The sequence below is a fragment of the Nyctibius grandis genome, chromosome 3 (genome assembly GCF_013368605.1).
Source record: "Nyctibius grandis isolate bNycGra1 chromosome 3, bNycGra1.pri, whole genome shotgun sequence".
In the NCBI taxonomy this organism is placed as follows: Eukaryota; Metazoa; Chordata; class Aves; order Nyctibiiformes; family Nyctibiidae; genus Nyctibius; species Nyctibius grandis.
The window spans coordinates 83,222,800-83,250,515 of record NC_090660.1 but is presented as its reverse complement, the minus strand read 5'-3'; the positions used below and the strand labels follow the sequence as shown (position 1 = coordinate 83,250,515).

General features: G+C 41.6%; 1 protein-coding gene and 1 long non-coding RNA gene across 2 annotated transcripts; one reads left to right on the top strand and one right to left on the bottom strand.

Annotated features, from left to right (window-relative positions):
* Positions 1 to 539: 539 nt before the first annotated feature.
* Positions 540 to 25,008, bottom strand: LOC137661177 (uncharacterized). Its single transcript, XR_011047834.1, has 2 exons — positions 24,810 to 25,008; positions 540 to 4,432 (listed from the first exon to the last, which is right to left on the bottom strand). It is a non-coding gene; the product is annotated as an uncharacterized lncRNA (long non-coding RNA).
* SLC7A13 (solute carrier family 7 member 13) lies at positions 2,442 to 9,150 on the top strand. Its single transcript, XM_068396571.1, has 4 exons — positions 2,442 to 3,165; positions 5,942 to 6,073; positions 7,778 to 8,142; positions 8,905 to 9,150. Exons 1-4 carry the CDS (start codon positions 2,442 to 2,444, stop codon positions 9,148 to 9,150), a joined length of 1,467 nt encoding a protein of 488 aa, XP_068252672.1.
* Positions 25,009 to 27,716: the final 2,708 nt, after the last annotated feature.

Below are 27,716 nucleotides of genomic sequence, written 5' to 3'. Positions count from 1 at the left end.
ACTGTGGAAATTTATCCTCTCAGCCAGAGGGAGAAGTTGGATGTCGTAGAGAAAACCTGGGAAGTGAATATTTATGATGTGCTTCAGAAGACTCTGCCCTTACATACTGAAAAAGAAAGCAATTTGGCTGGAAACTACCTGTTGTTGTATAACCAGCTGTGTTTTACTGAGTTCTGCCCTGGTAATGCTTGTGTTACTGTTTCCAGAATGTCAGTTTTTGTTGGATTTGTAGGAATGTTGTCATTATCTCTGCTCTTATTTACCTCCTCCTCTCTGGCAACAACATACCAAAATGAAAATCACACTTTGCATAAATCTCCAAAGCATTTCACTGAAAGTCTAGAAACATTTATCTGAGGTAGGCAGAAAGCACACACAAGAAAGTAATAATCTCAGTAGGGTTTTCTGAACTTGGGCAGCTTTGTGAGAAGTAAAAAATCCTTAGTAATCTGCTGCTTGGGAGATTTTGGAAATGCCTCTATTATACTAGAAATTAACATACTTCAGGATGAACAGCAAAACAAAATCAGTTGCATCTGTACTTTAAGTTGCCATTTAGTGTAGTATTTATTTTAATCCAAATCCAACTGTACATGGCAGAACACCCAAAGTAAAGAGTTGGAAGATTGCTGGATATCAAAAAACATGTATACATTCACAGAGAAGGAGACCCAGAAAAGGCACTGAAATAAAACACAAAATTACATATTTTAGCCATTTAAAACATTTGTCACACTTAATTTCCAATTCATGAATACTGGTGAATAAATACTCTCAATTATTATGAATTACTCATAATAAGTGGTAAATGCATACTTGAACTTAAAGACATAATGCAATTTCTAAAGTGAATAAATGCAATTTAAAATGCATGGAAAATTTTATAAATAGAGGTGTGTTTCATGTGTAACTAAAATTTTTGTAGTCTGTAAGACTTGATGATTTTTGGAGATGAAGGTATATAGTGAGTGCTGCAGTGATTTGCGGAAGATGGAAGAATTGTCTTAAGGTTAAACGCTGTTCTGGAGCTGTGGATGCTGTCACTGACTGTGCTGCATAGTTTCTGTGTGGTGATGGACACCCATGTTAACCAAGTCATCAAAAAAATTAAAAAATAACAGTCTGTGCACACGCCTAGTTTAACTATGGGTCTTTTACATGATGGCATATTACATAAACTTAATTTTTAAGACTAATTACTTTTGTTCTTGAGTGAAAATCCAGCTGTTCAAGACCGATCTGAACCACTGTGTCTTTCAAGATGGGTCCTGTAAAAGCCGTGCGTTTTGGTTGCTGTGTTACTGAGCTTTGACCTTCGGGACTAAACTGGTTCCGCAACTTGACTAGCAAAAAATAAGAACTCTGCAGCTACTACTTAACAACTCTTAAGGTACATGCTGAACGTCTTTTTCAGTTAGTTTCCTGCTTTCTGACCAGTTTTCTCTACATCTCCTAAAAAGAATAAATATATTTTTCTTGGGGCAAATGTCTATGGCAATAGTATAACCAGATCAGATTGAATAAAAGCTCCTTTTCCATATATTGAATGTATAATATACCACAGATTGTTAAATAAGCAGAAAAATCAGTGACCGCACCTTAAAAGGCACACACCAAACTGGTGGGAACTTTCAGCCTTCATCTTTCTGTTCCACAGCCTCCATTCAGGCAACGGAAATGATGATACAGCCCCTTCCCCTCACAGCAGTGTCCAAAGATTAATACCTGCATAGGAAGTGCTTGGGTACTACTATAATGATGAGTGCTTGAGAAAAACTGCAAATAAACTGATATTTTTCTTTCTAGGGCAGTGTTTAATGAGTGAAGGATAAAGAAACTCCACTATGCCCAGTGACTGATGGGGATTTGTCAAAACATTCTGGTGTTCACTGGTGATCGCTGTCCATTTTATGTATTGATGATGGAAAAATAGTACCAGGCTGTTCAACTAATGCTTGTGTGACTGTCAGTAACATAAAGAGGGCTGATTTCTTTCTTCATGCTGCCATACCCTTCCCCTTTCCCTAGGTCTGATGCAGAGGTCACATTTACCTACCCTGAACACTTGCCTCTGAAGACATACATTAAAAAAACTGAAGCCTCTTGATGAAAATCAGCCACGATATGGGCATTTATTGTGCATTATTTGTTATGCCATCTTCTTTAAAAATATGCCCAGACCTTAATAATTTCTGAAGTACATATTAAACCAACATGTACATGATTTGCCAGCGTTTCTTGAAGTATTTGGTTAATCATCTTCACACACAAGACAACAAAACCCGAAGTATGCTCTCCTTTCTGAATGATTAAGCCAGGCTTCCCATAACTTTTCACTAGGAAGTAGGGCTGTGACAGTCTGCTAACAACAAAGCGATGGGGAAATACATGTAATCCAGCCTCTGAAGTCATAGAATCTGCTGTGAAAAAAAACAGAAAAAATGGGAAAAGGAAAGAACAATGATCCCAGAGATGTGAAAAGAAAAGAAAATGACAAGATGCAACTCAAAAGAAATATAGGCTATTTTGATGGGGTAAGTTTTATTATAGGATCAATTGTTGGGGCAGGGATCTTTGTGTCTCCCACGGGGGTGTTAAAGCATTCCTTACTCAATGTCGGCATTTCACTAACAATCTGGACTGCGTCTGGACTGGTTTCTCTGATGGGTTCCCTCTGCTATGCAGAGCTGGGAACCGCTCTGCCGTTCTCCGGAGGAGAATACAGCCACATCAAAAGAGGTCTTGGATCGCTACCCGCCTTCATCTTCATCTGGACGTCAACATTTACCAAGCCAGCATCAAATGCTGCTCGAGCCTTGCTGTTTGCTGAGTATGCCACCCAGCCCTTCTACGGCATTTGCCCTGCGCCAGAAACGCTGAAGAAATGCTTGGCCTTAGCTGTTCTCTGGTCCCTGGGGATTTTGAATGGCCGCAGTGTCAAAATGGCTGCCTGGGTGCAAACAGTTTTCACTCTGCTGAAGATGATGGCCTTGTCCGTAATCGCTGTTGGTGGCATAGTTCTCCTCGTTGGTGGGAGAAAGGAGAGTCTGGCCAGGTTTGAGGACGCATTCAGCTCAGAGATCCCCAACGCATCACAGGTTGCTGAAGCCTTCTTCCAAGGACTGTATGCGTACGGTGGTTGGTGGTCCCTCAACTATATGGCAGGTATCTCACTCCTCTTTAGCTTTTGCTCTGCAGTCACCCTTCTAACGTTCCTCCACTCATCTTAGTAGAACTTGTCTATACTTCAAGACCATAGGGTCTCTCACATTTTATGCGAGTCTGTGTTTGTTGGGGGTGGTAGAGGAGATGCTGTTCCTCTCTAGGGAAGTTTCTTGCGTCTTGTGCAGTCTCCAGGATCAGACTGACATTTCCAAAGGCATACAAGAGAAATCAAAATAGTTCATTTAAATTCTTGTCATAAACAGATTTTTTCATACCTTAAAAAGTTGCATTTTTTCTTTTTCAGTGTCAGCGCATTTTTAGAAAAGGATTAAGATATCCATGCCAAACTATGTGTGCAGTAAGGACCGAATCAAAAAAGATAATTGATTAATTTGTATTTAAATGCCTGTACCTTCTCTGAGGTTATGCAGCTGGCTTGTACATTCCTTTTGAATTGTGTTAAAATCTAGTAATTTCATGGGCTGTATGGGATAGTCTGTAGTCACTTCCTTGGGAAAATAGAGTTTTGCACGGAAGGTGAAGAATAATCTAAGGAAAGTTGTATAAATCCTTCTGTGTAACTTGTGCTCAATTTTAAACATTCAAAACCTTTTTGAATATCCATTTACTTATCCTATTCTGTATCTGATGACACATGTGGCACTAATAAATAGAGCAGTTTTTCATGAAAGCTGCAGAGATAATGTTCATAATGTGTTATGCACGTCACGAGTTAAATGAATAGTGTTTTATAATATCAGATTTATAGAGTTGTAAGCAAATGGATGTTGCTTTGATATTTTAACCCTATTTATCCATTGACCTCTATCACATGTAAAACATTAAATAAACTGAATGTGTGAAATGAATAACACAAAGTTCAGTGGTGAGAACAGTGTGAAAATTGGGTTAATGTTTAAAAAAATGACTGTTATTATTACAACCCAGCTATTCCAATGTTAACAATATGTTGCAATAAAAAAGGTGATATAAATCGGCAAAGTATAGTTTTGAAATCTTAGGATTTCCTTAAAGGCAAACATTTAGCTTTGTAAGCCCAAGAAAATACAAAATTATTGGTACAATATTAGTGTATTTTCTGATCAGTTAGCTGTACAAACAAATACCATGTGCTGGGCAGCACAGCTGTTTAGACAGATGCAACCTATGCAATAGTCCTCTTCTGAACTGAATTTCCTGTTCTTCAACAATAACTTCATTCCTGTGATCTTCAGCTGAAGCATCAGGTGCCAGCTGGACGGCAGGACTGTAACGAGCAAAAAAACAAATGGAAAGACAAATTTAAATTCACAGTTTTGGTGATTGTCCCCTTGTGGGCTCAAAATTGCCAAGTGCATTTCTTACATTTGAGATAAATCCCGAATTCTTTGATAGTCTGTATCTGAATTTCACTGTTGTGCTCATTCAGTCCCTCTGGCTCTGTGCACTACAGCTGGCACTGGGACAGGCTCAAAGCTGATGTTCTGGGCAGAAGACAAATTATATTTGAGGGAGGAAAGCAATTTCTGTCCCCTAAAAAGAGCGTAAGCTGCATGCTTGACTTTTCACTTCTTCCTTCTTGTGAGTTATTGGTTGGTAATACTCAGGAAGTCTTTTGTAAATGCTGAGGGAAGTGGGAAGGGGAGAGGGAGCAAGAGGGAAGGGGTGAAGGAGTGACAGAGAGGAAAAAGATCCTTTTTGACTGAGATGAGGATGAATTATTAGGGTCCTGGAAACCAGCTCCATCTTTTCCTGCAACTATCACATGGTCAGGAATGTGTGCCAATGCTTCAGTTGTTCAGCTGCAAAGTTCAGAGTTTTTTCTTGTTTAGTAAGAGTAGTTTTAAGTTAAGATGCCAGGCTTAGCACTAAAGTTTTCCACCAACAACTTTGCCCTGGAAAAGATAATGAGCAGCAGAATCCAACTGGGAAAGGCTGCCTTTTAAAGCCACTGCATTACTGCTCTTCTGTCAATACCTTCAGTCTCTTCCCCTTACATTTTCTGTATTCCTTGATATAAGAGCGAAGAGAAAGGTTTTGTGCAGGAATAGGAAAATATACTCAGAAAGTTTCAGATCAGGATTCATGAGGTGATATAAGAATAAATAAACTGACTTTAGAGTCTGACGTTCAAGCTTGTGATTTAAAAGTATGGCTACTTGAAAAGTTCTTACCAAATCAGTTTTCTAATGTAAGTCAAATATTTGTTAAATCAGAGAAAAGTTGTCATAGAATCAGAATAATTGAATGGTTTGGGTTGGAAGGGACCTTCAAAGATCACCTAGTTCCAACCACTCTGCCATGGGCAGGACACCTTCCACTAGACCAGGTTGCTCAAAGCCCCATCCAGCCTGGCCTTGAACACTGCCAGGGAGAAGGCATCCACAACTTCTCTGGGCAACCTGTTCCAGTGTCTCACCACCCTCACAGGAAAGAATTTCTTCCTAATATCTAATCTATCAGTCCTTTTGTCAATTTTTTTAATCAGTCTATCAGGCCTCTATCTGTCCCTCCTTCCAAGATAGCTAAAAAATAGCTAAATAAGAAAAGAGAGATTTGAAAAAATAAAAACAATTTTGTTTAGACTTCTTTGGTAATAAACTGTTTGAGAACAACTGTGGGTCCTCGCAAGCAACGTTGCTTAGATGCCATGATGAGGGATTGGGGCAGGACTTCAGTGTCGGTCTTCTCAAGCTCTGTGCAGATTTGCTACTGAAACACACTTGCAGAAGCTACATTGCTTGCTTTATTAGTCTCTTTAAATTGTATTTTTCAGAAGAGATGAAAAACCCTAGCAGAAATATCCCCTTAACTGTGATGACTGCTGTTCCTGCAGTAATTGTTTTTTATTTACTGGTGAACATCTCATATCTGACTGTCCTCACACCTAAAGAAATTGTCTCTTCAGGTATGGATTTTATTTTTTTTTTCATTAAAAAGGTGTGGTCCATTACCATACCCATCTGATGTCAATTTACTGCTCATCTAACTTCACAGTTGGGAAGTTTGGGTTTCATTCTGTCTTAACAGGTAATTCTTGTTTAATTTTACCGTATGACACAAGTTGGAGTGAATGCAGACAGATGTTATTGGGTGTTGAAAATGTTGGCTTATACCTGCACTGTCTAAAAAAGAAATCAGAAGTGTATTAAAACCTGGAAAATCAGGCGAAGATCAGGTCTCTGCTGAGTATAGAGAAGACCTTTGTTTTCCTGTAGTTTTAATTGCCTCTCCTCCTTCCTTCCCTACCTCAGGCTGAAGCCATTACTGTTTAGGAGGTGGACAAGTCTACCATCTGTTTAGGAGGTGGACAAGTCTACCATAAGTAATATAGGAAAAACTGTAGACACAAAAATGTAGTCATTTCGGGGGTGTGTGTGTGAGGGGGTTATTCATGATAAATATTGTGATTCCTTAGAAGAGCCTATACAAAAGTCCAATTTATGTAAAGCCTCTCTCAGATCCTGCACCAATAAGCTGCCCATGAAAAGGTCCAAGAGGAGCTGTATTTTTCCTTGATTGTCTAAACAGCACCTTTTAAATACCACTCTAATGAGACTGAGCTGTCAGACCTTGCCTCCAGGAATGACAAAAAACATACCTCATTTGGATGAATAATTTTTTTTTGCCTGCTGAAAACAGTTCAATAACATAAATGGGAGCAGTGTAGCTGTCACTCAGCAACCTCGTATTGTTGCTGAGCCATTACCAGGCTGTCTGCTGGGAGAGATGCACACATTTGCAGATCCATTCTACAATGAAAGAGGCAGCGAATACCCGAGTCTTCCTGAATAGCACCTGCCCAGATGGCGTGAGCAGCTCCAAACATACCAGGGGAGCTGTGCTTATCTAGGTCAGCTGAGGAGATAGCCTTGAAATTATAGCTCGTTTCAAACATCGCTATGCATTGCTGCAGTTCTTGTTTGTTCACTACACTTTTTGGGGGGTTGTTTTTCCCTACCCTAGTAATTTCCTATGCTGTGCAGATCACTGCAAGACCTGTATTCCTTGCAGCAGTTGGTTATAGACCCACTAAATATTAGTCCTGGCTACAGTATGGGCTATAGCTAATTTCCAAGAAATATTGAGTATTTCTTGTTCAGAAGTTATCTTTCACATTTCCCAGTTCCACCTAAAGCAAAACGTCATTAATAACACACTCTCTGACCTGCCTCTGCACGTACATGTGCTCATGTTGGCAGTTCCCTCATAACAGTAGATCATGCCACCCCTGTGGTCACACCGAGGACTAATGCGTTCTTTTTCTTTCCCCGCATGGCCTTGCCCATGCGTGTACGTTTGTGATTCATGGTGGTGAGGTGCAGACTGCTCCCGCTGGGCCATCCATTACTGTGGTATTGGCCCCAGCAGGTTTTCCTGGCTTGCTCTGGCAGGCAGCACTCCTTCTTGCTGTCATCACCCCCAGGAAATTTTTAGCTCCTGAATTAAATACCTTTAGAATTAGATTAGTCACGTTTGACTACTGTAACAAAATCCAGGCATTGCTGGTAAATAATGGGTATTTAATGTATTTTAAGTTTCGTTTCTGCTGAGTCTGTCAGTAATTCAGAACATGGTACCTACACTACACTAATGGTTTGCTTTCTTGCAGTTGCTGTGGCAGTCACTTGGGCTGATCGAGTGATCCCTTCTGTTGCCTGGATCATTCCTCTCTCTGTTGCTGTCTCAATATTTGGTGCCCTCAACAGCAGCATGTTCACACTAGGTCGATTAAACTATGCTGGAAGTCAGTCAGGACATTTACCTGTTTTAATATCCATGCTTAATGTCCACTCCTGTACTCCAGCACCAGCTATGATTTTTTCAACCACCATTGCATCCATTTTTATAATCCCCTCTGACCTTATTACGTTAACGAATTACTTTGGATTTTCTGCCTGGCTTATGATTGGACTGACTTGTGCAAGCCTGATTGTACTTCGATACCGGGAACCTCACCTACATCGACCATACAAAGTAAGTGGAAATAAGTTATAAAATATTTTTACACTTTTTTTTTGAGTAGCATGCAGAAGTTACGGAACAAGTACAAGACAAAAGTGGATAGTCACTACAAAAATACAAATTATAGTCACAATGTTTAGAGCCTTATTCAACAACTTTGCTTCACGCTGTAGGAGGAAAGTGAAAAAAAACAGATGGTCTCTGCCCCAGAGAGCCTGCACTTGAAAACAAGGGATGAATATATGCAGAATGGGCGAGAATTGCAAATAATGTGAAACAGGAAACCATACCAGTGTGGAGCAGTAACCAGAACAGTGTGGGTTCCAAAGTGGCCGCTCACGGTTAATTAAACCTCGATCTACTCTCCTCTTTCCTGACACAACCACAGACATTAAGGATAGGTTTAATTTAGTCTCAATATGGCTGTCAGAAACATAGGTTAGAAGTGCATGCTCATTGTCAAGGCTTCTTGTAGGCACCCAAGCCTCAGTTTCTTTTAGGTGCCCATAACATCATATCTGGATGAATAGTTTTCAGGGCCTGCCTATCTCTCTCCCTTGACGGTAGAAGTAGCCTGAAGAAGTATATTAGAAAAGTTGCCTATCTTCTAGGGAATTTGAGGTCAGATGAATCTCATCCTGGATGAGACTGCAGCAACCTGAGAAATGGTACTCGAGTGTGGCAAAGAATGCATTGTTACTTTTACAAATGATGCATGAAATCACAGTTGGTGAGTTTATTTCCTAAAACTTTTTTTTTATCTTTCTCTTGCAGGTATTTCTACCAGTTCCATTTGTGATGGTGGCAACATCTGTCTTCCTGGTTTTAGCTCCTATAGTCTGGTCTCCAAACCTGCAATACGTTTATGCCTTCCTGTTTATGCTGGGAAGTCTTATTGTTTATCTGCCTTTTGTACATTTTAAATTGCATTTTGCATTTGTTGATAAAATTACTTGCCACTTACAACTCCTGTTGGAAGTTTCTCCTGCTGATGGATCTGCTGAGAGCAAATGTGAATAACAGCAAATGTTTAAGCCCAGTACAACTAACAGCCAACAGAGGATTTTCTTTAACTGAGATTGTAGAAGGCACAAGTTAGATATTATGTGTGAGATATATAGGCATGCATACATGTGTATGCATGTGTGTATATGTATATACAAATATAGATGAATATACATATACTGCATACCTATATGCATGTATATATATACATGCATATAAATGTATGCATGTAAATGCATGTATACATATATGCATATCTATGTATAGATGATAGCTTCATGAGTTAATATGTATATATTTCTATGTCTCTGTGTGTATACATATATATATGTAGGTGTATGTGTATACATATTTAATGGGTGCAAAGAATCTCTCTTAAACTGGTGAAATCTGTAAAGTGCTCTCTCTTGCTCCTGAAGACAGTTAGAGTTGTATATATACACTTGCAATAATAGAAATAAGACTACATTACAGCATTGATACTTATCAATATTATCATATAATAAATGAGTAAATGCATACTGATCAGCATCATCATATAACATGCTTTTGGTCTCCAGACTAAGTTGACTGGATTAATTTTAGTTCGTAGTAGCTAGTTTTAAAGGCTTTATACTTCTGTTCATCTGCTTCTTTTCTGTCTGAATTTATTTTTAATAAAAACCTTTGAAGGATATCATAAGATTGATTGAGACCTTTTTTAATCCCAAGAAAACTGTACATGGTGTGCCTTAGCTATTTTAGAACAACACATACAAATGCAGGGTGAAATTTTGCTAAGCATAAAATAAAGCAATAAGAATTATTTATCCTCTTTGTTACAGTAATAAAACTCGATATCTAGATTACTAAATTTTTTAAATCTTAGCAAGCATTAATATTACCTTGTTCTTTGGTTCCTTCTGAGTGTTATTGAGAAATCAGAGCTTTTTTAGGCCCCCTTCCCTCCTTTTTGTTTTGCTTATGAAAGCAAGATAAATAAGTTCTTGATTTTTTTTTTATTTTGTTAAGTGAGCCATATTAATTCCACTGAGTATTTAAATTTACAGAATGAGTACGCAAGAAACATCACATACTTAGGTAATTAATCTATTAATATATGCTATTGTTTTTATGATTACAATAGAATTAAGTGTGTAAAGGGGGGGTTTGTTTCAAATCTGTCCATGTAAAGCTCAGCAAAACAACCAGTAGATGGCTCCAGGCTGACATATCTCTTACACCGTGATGTTCTGGGTTGCTAGATGTTGTATCAGTGAGAGAAGTTGTTTTACAGAGCATTGCATTATAACCCTTACAGTAGAATGAAAAGATCCTTAATAGAAGATTGAATTCTCTGATATATCAAAAATTTAGAGATCAGAATGATAGATAAAGACTTCATACATAGCTACCCAAAGTATAGGGTGCCCATCAGTACTGCTGGGAACAAATTGAAGGTTGGTTGCTCTTCCATGCATTCCTCCATTCCTCCACTCCTTCTCCATGCAAGTGAGGAATGAAGTGAATACAGCTGAGCTGAATCCTGGATCCTGCTGAAAGCAAGACAGCTCAGTAGTGCTGTCAGAAAAACATTTCTCTGGCCATTTAAACTTAAAACATCACAAGACTAGACAAAATTTTATAGGAGTAATATTTTAAGAACTGAATTCTAGAGAGTACTAAAAGGAAGGAAGGATTTTACTGTGACTAAAAAACTGACCAGGGATTTGCAAATGCAGGGGGTGTGCCTGGCAGTGCCACAGATTTTCAACTGATCTTGGTCAAGTCACTTATTTAAAACAGATTTTAATCTGTAAATAAAAATGGGAGTCATAAGAAGAAAAAAGTGCATGGGACAATAACATTGTATTGAAGACCACGTAGTTAGAAAAAGCAGATGTTGAGAGGATGTTGCTCAGTTGGATGTGTAGTTTCTATGTAATTTCCTGTCTGTAGATGTTTGAGTTTGCTTATACACTTGAATTCCATGATGAGTTGAGTACCTAGTGAATACATATGTCAGGGTATATTTGTATAATTGGAGCATGTATCTGTTAACGATACAAGCCTTGAATTTAGACATCTAGCAGTTTCAACAAATTAGGGAGCACAAAAGTCCTAGTGAAACGTAATACTAAATAGATTGCATCTGTGTATCTTTTTGTAATACGAAGTAGATGATAGCTTTTCTGTTAACAAAAAACTGGGAAATGGCATTTAAAAAGGCATGCACACACCCCAGATTTTCAATGATTGTTGCCAAAAAAATCAGCAAATCCAGGTCAGAATTAAAACTGCCCGTGCAAACTTAATTTCTTAATTTGCCCCCTCTGTGGAGGCACCTTACAATGGCCTTTGATTATCAGATCATAAACTATTCTTTCAATATACCCCTACCTCTTTTATTGGATAAAATGCATGGTGTCCAGATAATTCACTATTATTTTCTTCCCATTTTTCAATGTGTGACCTTGCACTTTATTTATTACTGTTTGCTCAGATTCTGTTCTTGATACATTATTAATTTATTACAGACTTTTCTATGGTGTCCTCATGATAGCATCTGAGCACTTCACAAACAACCACTAATTTGTCTTTACTGTCATGAGCTGAAGCAGTGGTATCACCTTTGCTTTGGGGAAAGTGAATTAAGCTTATGTGTGGGTTGCACTACAAATGCATTTTGTGATGTTTCCTAAGATCCTTCAATTCAGATCAAGCACCTCGATGGAGAAGCACTGATGGAGATTCAGGTCAGCTATGGATGTGTCTTTACCTTAGGAAGCAGGGCAACGAGGTGGAGAGGAAAAGGAATCAGTGCACACATACCTTGTATGGATATTCAGCTACTGTATACAGATTTCGGTTCTTCCACACCTTTTGGTGGAAACGAAGTATGGCCAAAATTGTTGACTAATGTTGTATTCCTAAGCTGAGGTACCTTGGACCTGATTTTTCATAATAATATGTTAAGAGTGCATATAGTCTCCTAGAATTAAGTTCCACAAATAGTAAAAAAGGAAAGAAGTACAAATTATCACAGTCACTTTGGTTTAGATGAATAGCAGTGTCCTGGTTTGGCCTAAAACAGACAAATTTTCCTTTCAGAGATTTTTACATTCAGCGATTTTTACTTTCAGCTAAGTCTCTTCTAAGTAACTGCACTTTCTGAAACTAACTGCATGTTTTGCAGACAGTGTCTGCTCCCAGGACTGATAACGCTCAAAGTTTGTAGTTATCACTGAGGCACTGATAAGGATGTTATGCAGAAAGGCTCTTGCTGTACTTATTCCTACAGAAACCAAGGTCACTGCTAAATTTTTCACTGAATATGAGTGAAGAGCCGAAGGCGGGTCACACCTGCAGGGAGGAGTGGACAGGGCAGGTGACCCAAAAATTGGCCAACGAAGGTATTCCATCCCATACACGTCATTCTCAGTATAAAGCAGGGGGGATCACGAGGGTCTAGCCTCTTCTGGTATGGCCAATGTCTGAAGAGGACTCTGTCTATTTTCCTGCTGCCCCCGATCCCGATCCATGCATCCCCGAATCCAGCTCTCGACCATCGCTGGGCCCAGCCTGGGCCTTCCCAGAGCCTGCCCTGCAGTGCCCGGTGGTGACGTGGCTGACATCAGGGGAGCTTGATCTTGGTTTTGTATATATTTGTATATATTTAATTATTTCCATTATTATTATTGTAGTCTTTTTCATTATTATAGTTCATTAAAACTGTTTTAACTTTCCAACCCGTAAGTCTCTCTCCCTTTTCCCTTTTCCTTCCCCTTCTGGGTGGGGGGAGGAGGGTTAATAGAGAGAGCGTCTGCCACTGGTTTAATAGCCGGCCCTGCCTTAAACTGTAACAAGCAGGTAACCTATAACTCAACCTCTGACTAATTGTGGGTAGCTGCAATTCCTATACAGTCTATAAAATGTTAAATTACAACTATGAGAGTTTAAAATTCCACCGGATCTCACCATGAGGATTTAAGATGGGGTATAGAAAATGAGGAGAACAGAATTAATGAAAATTTTAAAAAATTTGGTTTAAATTATTTCAGCATGACCTTGGAATTTTATGGGGAAAGAGAAGTTTGAATTCTGGGCAATACTAAAATTCCTTAATCCAGAAACTCTTCTGCAAGTGCCACCTCATTCACTACATCAAATGCCATTTCTACAGCAAATGAAGGACTGGCTGCCTCAAATTTAGCATCTTCTTGAACGCAAACTGTTGACTTATTCCCTGATCTGAGATATAGGTCTTCTGAAAAATAATCCTCTTATTAAATGACCTGCTGTTTGGAAGGGAATCACACAGCTGAGCTGAGTTAACACTATAAAAGCAGTCTCAGATAGGGTATTTCCTGTCTTCTGAATCTGAGTCACTTTATGTTCTTTTAATGCAGCCTTTCTTTTGCCTGAGTGTTTTAGAATGCTAAATCACAAAGCAGCAAATACAGTATTCAATTCATATAGATTTCTTATTGTTGCTGGATCATTTCACATTTCCAAGCACTAAGCATAAAGGAACAGAATTCAAATTTATAACTCGTATTAGCTACTCTGGCCAAGAGCAATTCAATATTTTAACATTATAGCTTGTTTTCAGTGACACTACTTGGTCTCAGCTGCTTTCCTACTTGAACATATCTCAGAAAATGCTGTATAGCAGTGTGACTGTTTTAGTACTAGACTATATCAAGACATTTATTTAAATTTTTAATTTATTTTTTTACCTTTGACTTCATAATTCTTTTAAGCTCATGCATACTTGCATGTTTCAGAAGTTCAGCTTTACAACAAATAAACTTCAAATGTGGATATTTGTTTTTCAATACTGTACTGGCCCAGTTTGACATGTAACAACCCTAGCTGTTTTTCTAGGTTCCTAACACAATATTTGTATGTATGTCTGCATTACTTTTTCTTTTTTGCTATTTTCTCCATAAAAAGACAACATAAAAAAACAAATGAAAATCAGTCTTATTTACAAATTACTTGTAGTTATACATCATGCTAACTCCATGTGTGCTGACTGCTTTACAAAAAAATTTCACTCTGAGGCAAAAAACAGCAACTGTACAGAAGAAATGAAAAAAATCAGCGATTAATTGATTTACTTCCCTTTTCATAGTTATTGTTAACTGTGATACCAATCAAAAGATAATCAACTAGTAATAAACAGTTGTACATGTTTGTTTGTGCTTTGATGTGGTGATTTTTGGTTGGAACCTCTGGTTTATGCAGAGGAGGATGTGTGAGAAGTTGCCTGTAGCTGTTAGGCATGGAGGGGCTCAGACCTTCTGACTTCTAATATTAGGTTTGATATATGGCACTGTTGGTGTTGCTAAGGTTCCCCACATCTCAGTTGCCACATCTGCTAAAACAGAGACAATTGTGTTTTAACAACTTGCAGGTCAAAGAATATTCACTTGTCACATTCTCTTCTGGATCACAGTCAGCAATTATTCTTGTCGTTGCCCTCTATGACTTATTCCAAGGGATGGGAGACCCTGACCATTCCCAGTTCTTACTGGCATGATTTGGAGGGGTAGGAGCTGTATGTGCTTCAGGAACTTTGAAGCTCTTTCTGTTCTGCTTTGGAACAGGAAATTAAACATTTTTAAATTAGCAGGTTTGGATAACCTGTATCCGACAGCTTTAAAGGCACTGTTGAGGAGCTTGACTATTAATGTTGATTTTCAATAACTCTTGCAACACAGGGAATGTTTCAGGAGAGCAAAAGGAAGTTAACATGCCAATACTTAAAAGGAATAAAAGAGATGACTCAAGTAATTATAGGCTTGTCAGTGTGACATAAATCCTTGGCAAAATAAGGGAACAGCTAATACAAAACTGAATTAATAAAGAATGAAAAGAGAGTAACATAATTAATGCAAGTTCATTTGTGTTTATGGAAAATAATCCTATCAGACCAGCTTCACATTATGTTTTCTGTAATTTTGGTTGATTAAAGGATAATAGTGTAGATGTATAATACTCAAACTTCTTTACTTGAAACGAGATGAGAAAAGTCTTATGAAATATCTGGAAGACGACAAAATCAACATGACATACATTAAATGCTTCAGAAACTGGCAAATGACATCTCAGTTTAACCTGTGAAAAGGAGTCTCCAAAGCAGCCCCACAGAGATCAGACCTTGATTCTGCCCTCTTCCATGTGCCTGTCAGTGGTCTGTAAAAATGGAGCTATCAGTGAGAAAGTTTATATATGACTAAAACGGAAAACACAAAAAAAAAAAAAAAATAAGATGACAGAGAATAGAGCCAAAAAAATCAGGATTCTCTGATCAGCTGGGGAGAAGCAAAATGCATTGCAAAATTTATGGTCATATGTGTAGTAATCAAAACCACTGCCCCCTTTCTGGTGGCAGCACTCTATTAGATCAGTTTTGTTGCTGGTGGCTATGAGAAGGAGCCCACAGTTGTCATGAAAAGTCAACCTAACTGAGCTTCAGTGAGAAGCATCTCTCTTACGAGGAGAGGCTGAGGGAGCTGGGTCTGTTTAGCCCAGAGAAGAGAAGACTGAGGGGGGATCTTATTGATACTTACAAATACCTTAGGGGCGGGTGTCAAGTGGATGGGGCCAGACTCTTCTCAGTGGTGATGAGCGACAGGACAAGGCGCAATGGGCAAAAACTGAAACATGGGAAGTTCCATCTGAATATGAGGAAAAACCTCTTTACTTTGAGGGTGACAGAGCACTAGAACAGGCTGCCCAGGGAGGTTGTAGAGTCTCCTTCTCTGGAGATATTTAAAACCCACCTGGATGTGACCCTGTGCAACGTGCTCTAGGGGAACCTGCTTTGGCAGAGGGTTGGACTAGATGATCTCTAGAGGTCCCTTCCAACCCAAACCATTCTGTGATTTTGTGAGATCCTGCTTCTCTGTGTTGCACTGTCGGGGATGCATAGACCTCCTCTGAAGAACTGGTTCCAGTTCTGTCTCTGTGATGGGAGAAGTGGCTGTGGTTTTTCCCTGAATCCTTTCCAATAGCTGACAGTTAATGACACAAAATGAACCATGAACGATAGCTGGAACTTGGATAGTTTACTTTAGCCAAATGGAGATTGTTTGACCTGATGCAGAGCAAAATATTACTAATAAGCTTTTTAATTTAGCAGATAAAGATACAGTAAGATCCTGGATCTGAAAGTTGAAACAAATCAGATTAATTTGAAGTACATATACACATTATGTTGCTAAGCTCAATATATTCATTCAGACCTTGTTACAAATAAAAATATGTTCAGGAAACATGAGAATAACTTGTGTTTCTCCCATTTCTTCTTAATCTCTTTTTGCAGCAAGTTGCAGTCTTTGACATACTTCCCATCAGAAATTTCTTTCAAAGCCATTCCTATCAATGTTTAAAAGTTTCTCTTACATAGCACATTTTGACAGCTCTATTTTTTTTTTCCAAATTGCCTAATCATTTCACTTTGTGGTCTTGAGTTCATTCTAAGCCAAAAAAGCTAAGGCATCATTTTGAATTTACTTGCAAAAGCTGCTGAGGATAAACACGACCTCTGCCAAAATGTGTCAGCTGAGTTTGATCATATGTATTTTAGTCTTTCTAAAAGATGCATTTCTGATCTGCAGTTTGTCCTAGTTGCAGAGAGTGGTTGGACTAGTATGGCAGAACTCCTGCAGCAAGTGCAGGTGAAATACTCAAAAAGTCACCCAAATGTGAAAACGTGCAGGACACTGAATTGTGATCTTCAGCTTTCTCTCCAGCATAGGAAGTTTTAAAATTTGCTGCCAGAAATGGCATCTCCTCTGTGCGTTCATTGCCATGCAAGTTTACTGCCTGTTATCTTACACTTGCTGGTTGATGAAGTTTTTGTTTCCACTAGTACTCAAGCCTGGGTAATTGTCCTGATCTGTAAAAAATGCATTGCTAAAAGTATTTCCCTTCTGAATTTGTCTCCTTTGACTTTCTGGTTTGGTTTAGCTCTTTCTTTGCTGTTATTGAATTTCTGTTCACCGTGTAGATTTTATTAGACTGACCAAGTCATTACAGAACTTTCTCTGTTCACAGGGGGAAATCTTCACTAAAATTAGGGGTTTTTTTTCAATTTATTTAATGAAATTGATTATGTGATTCTTTCTTCATTTTCTCTTAAATGAGCTCAATCAGCATACTCTGAGGACAGTAAAACTGGGCTTAGTATCTGAGAAGCAGTCACACAAATGATGTAATGTAGAGTTCCTGTAGGGTGAAACAGGGGAATTTTTACTGTGACTGCACAAATTATATTCCAAGTCTGACCACAGTGTCACTCTAAGGAGTTATTCTTAGCTAGTTATTTGCCAAGGCTTCTAATACCTGCTCCAGAGCAATGATTCCCAGGAGAGACTCCCATGTCCTGGAAACATGACTCGGTATTTCTTGTTTATAATGTGATACAGAAATTCGTATTTCAGTGTCTGTGTGCAGATTATTCAGCATGCCTTGTATCAGCAGCTTATATTTTCATCACCTGTGATTTTCCTCAGCTTTGTCAGACCCAAAGTATGTCAGGGACAGCTTCGTGGTTTTTTTTTTTTCAGGTTAGATAAAATATTTTAAAGAGCGCAAGGCCAAAAGGTGACACATGAGGGATTCCACTAGGAATACAACTGTTGGAGGATGCATCTTTGTTCACAATTACATTTTGTGATTTATTGGTTTTAAATCCATTTAGCATGTGCTGTGGTAGTTTTGTGTGATTCCTGTTTTTAGAACTGAAATATAAAGTAAGACTGAGTCAAATACCTTAAAAAAATATAATCTTATTGCAATGTCATTATTACATTGAACTTGGGGGATCCTATACATAGTTCCTAATCACTTTCCCAGTGCAATAGAAGAGTACATTATGTTTGTGGTAGCTGATCATGCTTGCAACAATTTGGCTTTTTTTTCTTCTTTTAGCCTCACAAATCCTTATTTCCTAAAATGCTTGGCAACGTGTGGTTCTTACTCAACTATTCTAAATCAGACACATAATTTGAGGCCTAAATTAAGGACTCATTTTGGTTTTGCTCTTTGTAACAATTGTAACAATACTGGTCAGATATTTCAATATGTTAGAGAAAATGATTCCTACGCTTAAGTAAGTAGCAGAGACATTATAAAGCTGGTATCAGGTTCATAACCTTAAGTGGGACCTAGGTGAAGTGCATCCAGTCCTTGATCATGTCACAGTAGTTCTTCTGAAAATCTGGATCAAGTAATGCAGACCTGAGAGTGGGTTTTTGGAAAGGTATGCTGAGATCTCAGCATCATGTGGAGATGTGTGAAAAAGTTTTAAATGACATGCCTCCTACCACGAACCTGCCATACTGGTTTCTGCATGGCCAATGGTGCAACTTGGCCACCTTTGACTGATCTGCATAAACCAGCATGTTCAGGTGGGAGGTGTCAGCAGCAATGCTCAAAGATGAGGATATGTCTCAGATCACAGTTCCCTTTGTGTCTGGTCTAGTGGAAGCATCTTCCTTCACTCATTGTTAACATAACAGTCTTCAATTAAATGCTGAAGGTCTTTCATCAGAGAAATCCAACAACAGCAAGGTGAGGGTAGAAAGGAGAGTCACTTTTTCTTTGAAGCAGCGCTGGAGACAGAGAAGCCTCTCACCCTCTCTGATCCCACACCTGACTGGTTGGAAAGCTCACTGATTTAGATACCAGTCTTGCAGCCTTTAGCTGTGCTTTCCAAGTGCTTTAGACAGTAATCTGGAAAAACATGTATATGTCCTTAAAGCCAATGAATTTACTTGATGTAAAGGACAAATTTACTACTTCTCCAAGCTTTCCATCCTTTCCAGCTACTTCAGCCTGAAGGCAGGGTGGGTATCGGTACTTGCATCTTCCTTGTCTGGGGCTTTGTGTGAGGGCACTGACATGGCGGTGAAGCCCTCTGAGAGGAGGTTTCCTGGGACCAGTGGAGGTGTCAGAAACCAGCAGCCCTAGATAAATGACCACAGCCGCAGTGTCTGACCCCATCCTCTGTGGATTTATTATAAGAAACTTAATTTCCCTGATTGTGATCTAACACCAGCTGAGGTGGTCCAACAGGTTGACAAATGAAAGGTTAACTGCCTTGGAGCCAGAAGGCTTTTCTGCCCCAAAGCCAAGCAGGGGTAAGGTTAATTTAATGCAAGCTAACAATACAGAACAGAAATCAGGGATCTGGCAGAGGAACACGCAGAAATAAACCTGCTGGTAACTGCAGAGTGATGCTGATCAGTGAGCAGCTGGCTGTGAGCTGATCTGAAGTGTGTAAAAAGCGAGAAACTGGGAGACAGGCAGGAAAGCAGCATTTATCTTTGTCTGCTGGGTTTCAGTACAGTTTAAGAAATCTTCCTCAAATAAAAAGTACTGATTTGAGTTTGCAAATCCAACTTTAAATTAAAGTAGGACTATATCTGAGGCTTGCTGGAGTGAAATCCCAGTGAAACCAGTGGATAGGCTCCCATTAACACAGCAGGGTTTTATTTCTTTATTGACTTGAATCATGTATAGGATGGAAGGATATTGTTTAAACTTTTATTCCACATAAATGTTAATGCATTTAAGAACACCCTGCCTACATTTTAACTCCTTGAAGATCCTTTGAGGGTGTTTTTCTTAACTTTCTAAAACATTCTCATTAAATTTATTAAAATGCATCTCTTAGAACATTTTCACATATTAAAAAGAGCATTTGTCCCTTCATACTCTAGTAATACAAATGACATTGCTTAAAATTAATCTATTGCAGTAATCTCTTTTGACACTAGAATTTGTCTCTTGAAATTTTTCCTTAGTGTATTTTTTTGAGACTTTTCAGCTATTTATCTCTTACTGTACTTGCATGTACAATCTCTTCTTTTCAGTCCCTTTGTGCACTGAAGACCTACAGTAACTGCTGCAGTATTTAGCACCCCACCACTGTTCTTGCACATCCTCATGCAATCAGTAGCTGCTGTAATCTGCTCTTCTGGATAAATAATGGGAGTTTTCAAACATTCTGCATGTGTTCCCAAAACAAGGGGACTGCATGACAGTGTAGGATTCTCAGAAGGACAGACTGAAAGCCTGTGACACAAACACACCAATCGACACAAATAAAAGCATAAACAAGACGTTTTTTTCCTCATGGCCTCTCTTACTGTTTCAGCAGCCTGAGTTGGAGTTGGAGCAGCAGCTTTAACTGAGATTTCCTTTCTCCCAGAATCTGGTGTCCCTTAAGCCCCTGTCCTGGTTTTTCAGGGATAAAATTTATAGAATCACTTTTCTGTTACATTTCGTTTCAGTTTGTGGCCAGCTGTGGTATGGTGATCAAGGCCATTAGCAGTGAAAGTCAGGACAGCTGACCCAGGCTGTCCCACAGGTGTTTTCTATAACATTAACATATCACAGAATCACAGAATCAACCAGGTTGGAAGAGACCTCAGGGATCATCAAGTCCAACCGTTGCCCTGACACCACCAGTGCCATGTCCAGTCTTTTCTTAAACACATCCAGAGATGGTGACTCCACCACCTCCCTGGGCAGCCCATTCCAATGTCTAATAACCCTTTCTGAAAAGAAATTCTTCCTAATGTCCAACCTGAACCTCCCCTGGCGAAGCTTGAGGCTGTGTCCTCTTGTCCTATCGCTAGTTGCCCGGGAGAAGAGACCGACTCCCACTTCACTACAACCTCCCTTCAGGTAGTTGTAGACTGCAATAAGGTCACCTCTGAGCCTCCTCTTCTCCAGGCTAAACAACCCCAGCTCCCTCAGCCGTTCCTCGTAGGTCAGACCCTCCAGACCCTTCACCAGCTTGGTCTCCCTCCTCTGGTCTCGCTCCAACACCTCAACATCTTTCTTGAAGTGCGGGGCCCAGAACTGGACACAGTACTCAAGGTGCGGCCTCACCAGTGCCGAGTACAGAGGGACGATCACTTCCCTAGACCGGCTGGCTACACTATTCCTAATAGAGGCCAGGATGCCATTGGCCTTCTTGGCCACCTGGGCACACTGCTGGCTCATGTTTAGCCGGCTGTCGATCAGCACCCCCAGGTCTCTTTCCACCGGGCCGCTTTCTAACCACTCCTCCCCCAGCCTGTAGAGCTGCATGGGGTTGTTGTGGCCGAAGTGTAAGACCCGGCACTTGTTCTTGTTGAACCTCATGCCGTTGGTCTCAGCCCATCTATCTAACCAGTCCAAATCCCTCTGTAGGGCCTTCCTACCCTCCAGCAGATCGACACTCCCACCCAGCTTGGTGTCATCTGCAAATTTACTGAGGGTGCACTCAATCCCTACGTCTAGATCATCTATAAAGATATTGAACAGCACCGGCCCCAGAACTGAGCCCTGGGGAACACCGCTAGTGACCGGCCGCCAGTTGGACTTTGCCCCATTCACCACCACTCTCTGGGCTCGGCCATCCAGCCAGTTTTTAACCCATCGAAGAGTCCACCCATCCAAGCCCCAGGCAGCCAGTTTGTCTAAGAGGATGCTGTGGGAGACAGTGTCAAATGCCTTACTGAAGTCTAGATAGACTACATCCACAGCCCTGCCCTCATCTACTAAGCGGGTCACTTTGTCATAGAAGGAGACCAGGTTGGTCAAGCAGGACCTGCCTTTCATGAATCCATGTTGGCTGGCCCCGATGCCCTGATTGTCCTGCATGTGCCGTGTAATGGCACTCAGAATGATCTGTTCCATCACCTTGCCTGGCACCGAGGTCAGGCTGACAGGCCTATAGTTCCCTGGATCGTCCTTCCGACCCTTCTTGTAGATGGGCATTACATTTGCTAATTTCCAGTCAGCTGGAACTTCTCCAGTTAACCAGGACTGCCGGTAGATAATAGAGAGTGGTTTCGCAAGTTCATCTGCCAGTTCCTTCATTACTCTGGGGTGAATTGCATCTGGGCCCATAGCCTTGTGGGTGTCCAACTGGCACAGCAGGTCACTAACCGTCTCCTCCTGGATTACGGGAGGTTCACACAGCCCCCTGTCCCTAACTTCAGGCTCTGGGGGCCGAGACTCCTGAGGACAACCGGTCTTGACATTAAAGACCGAGGCAAAGAAGGCATTGAACACCTCTGCCTTTTCCTCATCCCCTGACACTACACTACCCTCCTCATTCAGCAAGTGGTGGAGGCTCTCCTTGACCCTTCTTTTGCTGTTAATGTATTTGTAGAAGCTTTTTTTATTATCTTTGACCGTAGCAGCCAAATCAAGCTCTAATTGAGCTTTGGCCCTTCTAATCTTCTCCCTACACGACCTGGCCACGTCCCTGTAGACCTCCCAAGTTACCCGACCCTTCTTCCAGAGCAAGTACCTCTCTTTTTTTCCTTAAGTTCTAGCCTAAGATCTCTGTTTAACCAGGCTGGTCTTTTTCCCCGATGGCTTGTCTTCCTACAGACTGGGACAGCCTGCTCCTGAATATTTAGCAATTCCCTTTTGAAGCATGTCCAGCCTTCCTGGACTCCTTTGCCCTTCAGGACTGACTCCCAAGGGACTCGGTCCACCAGCCTCTTAAACAGGCTAAAGTCTGCCCGCCGGAAATCTAAGGCAGAAGTTCTACTCTTGCCCCTCCTTACTTCCCCCACTATCGAAAACTCTAACATTTCGTGGTCGCTACTCCCAAGACAGCCACCAACCCTCACATCTCGCACTAGTCCTTCTCTGTTCACAAACAACAGGTCAAGCAGGGCCCCTCCTCTAGTGGGCACATTTACCACTTGCATGAGGAAGTTGTCCTCCACACGTTCGAGGAATCTCCTAGATTACTTCCTCTCTGCCATGTTGTATTTCCAGCAGACATCCGGCAAGTTGAAGTCGCCCACGAGTACAAGGGCTGGCGACCGGGCGGCTTCTGACAGCCGCTTGTAAAACGCCTCGTCCGCCTGCTCATCCTGGTTGGGTGGTCTATAACAGACTCCCACCGTAATGTCCGCCCTGCCGACCTTCCCCCTGATCTTCACCCATAAACATTTAACCTTGTCATCCTCACCATCTTCCTCAATTTCGACACAGTCCAAGCACTCCCTAACATACAGCGCTACCCCACCGCCTCTCCTGCTTCGCCTGTCCCTCTTAAAGAGCTTATAGCCATCCATAGCTACACTCCACTCATGAGAGTCATCCCACCACGTTTCTGTGATGGCAACCACATCATAACCTTCCTGCTGTACAGTGGCTTCTAGCTCTTCCTGTTTGTTGCCCATACTGTGTGCGTTGGTGTAAACGCACTTCAGCTGGGCTAGCGGCCTTTCCCCTGACGCAGGCCTGTCACCCCTAGGTTCATTTGTGGCTGCCCTGGTCTTATCCCCCTCCCCCATCGAACCTAGTTTAAAGACCTCTTGATCAGCCCTGCTAACTTCTGGGCCATAACCCTTTTCCCCTTCTGATTCTGCTGTTCCCCATCCGGCATAAGCAGGCCCGGTGTCATGAAAGCCGCCCCATGGTCAACGAACCCAAAATCCCACCTACGGCACCAGTCTCTTAGCCACATATTAATCTGTTGTACTTTCATAGTCTTTTCCCTATTTTCACCAAACACCGAAGGAATTGAAGAGAATATCACCTGCGCACCTACCCCCTTTACCAAACGCCCCAGGGCCCTGAAGTCCCTTTTGATAGCCCTGGGACTTCTCTCTTCAATCTCATCCCTACCCACCTGGAATACTAATAGTGGGTAGTAGTCAGAGGGCCTCACCAGTTGAGGAAGCCTCCTGGCAACATCCCTTACCCGTGCCCCTGGGAGGCAGCAGACTTCCCTGTGAGTCGGGTCTGGCCTGCATATGGGGCCCTCCGTTCCCCTTAGCAGGGAGTCGCCTATAACAATTACTTTTCTTTTCTCCTTTTTGGAGCTGGTTGCAACCCTCTTACTTGGTTGCTTCTGTTTACGTAGCCCCGTAGAGGGTCTTTCACCTAGATTTGTGTCTTCCTGACACTCAGGAAGACACTCAGGCTCCAGCACCTCATACCTATTCTGCAGGGGGACGTGGGGAGGGGAGGAAGGTCAGGATGGGATTCGCCTGCCACCACGAGCAGGGACCTGCCTCCATTCCCCCCCATCCCCTAGGTCTCCTCCTGCTCCTTGTAGAGGAGGAAGAGGATCCTCCACTACCTGAGGAGCATTAGGCCCGTCCGTTTTCCCCAGGACAGACAGGGAACAGCACTGCCTGCCATGCTCTTCCTGGGATGCTCTTGTACTCCTTAACCTTTCCACCTCCTCCTTGAACTGGGCCACCAAGGAGATCAGGTCGTCGACCTGTTCGCACCTCACACAGGTGAGGTCTCCGTTACCCTCGAGTGCCAGGACCAGGCTCTGGCACTCCCTGCAGCCTGCCACCTGCACCTCCGCATGCTTCCGCGGCAGGTCCGTTTGGGTTGCCATGTCTTTTCTGGCACCCGCAAGGGACTTAGGGCCCCACTGAGTGGAAACCATACCTGCCTGACCGCCTACCCTGCTTGTCGCCTGGCCTGCGAGAACTGCTGCGCAAACTCCCACGCCCCTGTTTGCGCGCTCCTGTTCACCACACTCCGGATCGCTCATGCTCCCCAGGGGGGCCCTTCAAATCTCCCACGGTGCCTCCGGCTACGCCCCCTCCTCTCCTGGGACGGGACTCGGGGGCTGCTGCTCGGGTGGCCCTGAGTACGGAACCCGCCCGGTACAGCCCGATCTCACCCTCACCCACACTCACCTCAGTCGCTATCGCTGCCGCCGCTGCTGCCAACTGACAGCAGAAGATTCACAGCTCCTTGGCGCCTTCCTCATCTTGTGCACTGGGAGAGAGTCAGCGCCCTCCCCAACGAGCTGCAAACGGCTGTGGCCTCCCCCGCCCTGGGACACGCACAGTCACTGCTGACTCCCCTTCTCCCGTCTGGGCAGGGACTAGTCCCTGTCCTCCCAGACGCTTTTTATCACCCGATCACAGGGGGTGGTGCTACGCCCCCTCCTCTCCTGATTCGTTGCCGGGAACTTCCGGGTCTCGGGGCTGCTGCTCGGGGGGGCCCAGAGCACAGAAACCACCCGATCTCACCCTCGCCCCGCACTCACCTCAGTCTCTGTCGCCGCTGCCGCTGCTGTCACTGCTGCCGCTGCTGCCGACATGTTCATATAGTGAACATCATGTTCACTATAAATGGGAAAGCTTGGTAGGGCAGGGTGGTGGGTTTTTTTGTTGTTTTTTGTTTTACTCTCCCTCTCCCTTTTGCTCAATGGTTGTGCTCCCTGGAGGGACTTGCCACCACTCTGTGGGCTAAGTATATCTTTGTGTCTTTTGTATTAGTATTAATATTGGCTTTCTTATTTTATTAAATCTGTTTAAACTTCAACCCACGAGTCTCCCTCCTTCTCCCAATTCCTTTTCTCAGCTGGGGAAAGGTCTTGGGTGGTAGAACAACTCGTTATTGTTTAGCCCTGAGTGCAGGCTAGAGGAGGACAGCCCCTCCTGCAGGTGCATCGCTGTGCTTTGTTGCTGAAATCCAGCTGGAAATCTGCTGCTAAGGGAGCTGCCACACAGGGAGCCTCTGCTGAAAAAGCTGACCTCACTAGTTTTGCATGATCCACTCCCTGTCTCTGTGTACAGGGTATTTTGAAGGAGACGATGGAGCAGAAAGCTTTGGTGTGGCTCTGATGGTTCTGTGCACACTCTTAGGTCAGTCCCAAGACTGCTGCCCTGGGAGTGTCTGTTGCTGGAGCTCTCTGTTTACGGTGCCTCGGCCTCCACCCTGCACCTGCTTTTCTGCTCTCTGTTTTCTGTTCCAGAAACACTTGCCGTGCGTTTGCCAAGGCTTTCCTAGCCTTTGTCCCTATCTCCATCATCAGTGTCTCCCTTGGAGATGTGATGCTGTCCTTTAAAAGAGGCCAGGCTTGGTTTGTGTCACTGATAACTGATGCATCCTGCCAGTATGTTTTTTTAAGGGGTGGAGGAGGGACCCTTTCCAAGGACTCTGGGTGAGATGACTAGCCTGTTAAATTTCCACATTTATGGCTCATCGACTTGACAAGAAACAAAGGGAGTAGCTCTTTTCTCTTTCAATGTGTGCAGAGATAGAGAAGTGTTTTCCCCTCCTTAACTGAGTCATTGGCTGCCAAGGTGTGCCGGCATGGGCTTCCACAGCATCTCACTGCTATGTGAGATAACACAATTAGGGTAAAGCTTAAACTAGTGAAATTATGGTGAGGGCCATTTCAGCCCCTATTACCTGAGAAACAGCAGAATTTATCATTTAGGTGCATAATTTTGCAGTATCTGTCCTCCATTTTGTAAAAGTGTGAAAGCATAACATGCTAGTAAAGTTTTTATTCTTGCCAGTGCCACTTATTATGTACTTGCTGAAGTATCTGCTTTTAGCTGAAAGAAGTCCATCAGTCCAAGGTCGCAAAAGAATAGCATCATATGTTTTCATTTTCATTTTAAAATTATTTTATCTTGTTCCTATCTGCATTCCTTTTGCATTTCCTGTATCTGGCAAGTGAACTGTCTGTCTGGCAAACAGCCAATTTTAAGCAAGGATTGCAGTGTATTTAATAAATGAATTTTGAATTTTCTACTGCTTCTATTCACACCATGAACTTAATTTTAAAGGTTATCATAATCAAGTCAGGTAATGAAATATACTGTTCTCAATCAAAACATTAGTATGATCAATTTTTTTCTCTTCCTGAAGAGCAAGTTAAAGAGCAATATTTGTAAGAACTTCAGAAATCAGTGTGCAAAAAGAAACCAAGAAAGGAGCAGAAAAAATTCAGACAGTAAGAAAGCAAAACTTATTTGCTGCATTATTGACAATGAATTATGTTCCTGGGAGTAAAGTGCTATTTAAAGCAAACAGGCACATGGCCTATGTTGTGGATATTTTCCTTGAAAAATATTTACCTATCCTGGTTGGTAAAATAATATTTATTTTTTCCTTAATAAAATATAAACAATTTTATATTTACAAAACGTTTTTGGTTGCATATTTGTAAAGCTGCACACATTAAATGTGTCTTACAAACTTAAATGTAGTTATCTTCAAGCATACACTTTGTGGTATTTTCTGTAAAATTAGCTTTCTTCCTATCAATGTTTGGTGACGTTGTTTTTCACTGATACAAACCAGAACAAGGACTTTTTTGCACTCACACTTGAATTTATGCTAGAAATGCTTTTCTAGTCACTTTTTCACTACAACGGGAATTAGAATAAAAGCAGCAAGAAGAGGACAGAAAAGTAAATTTTATATTGTGAATAAGACAGAATAAAACTGATTGTGAAGTCTGATTACTGGAAATAAACTTGATATATTACTGTCTCTTTTCCTTAGTACAGAGAAAAACCAGCTATTTTTAAATAATGAGTCCATGAACCTTATTAAATGCAATATAAACTCTTGGGAAAGAGCTGACGGAAAAATATTCTAATATTTAAAACATTTGAGACCTGCTTACTCCTGTTTCGTCTCTCTCTGAAGGTTTCAAAGCCTTCAGTATCTCCCATGCTTGTAATGCACTGAATCAGCCAACAAAGGGGATTGGGATCCATTGGTCTGCCTGGCTGGTTGCCTAAATCACATTGTATGAGTTACTGATGATCAATTCCAGTGGTTAAGTGCAAAAGACA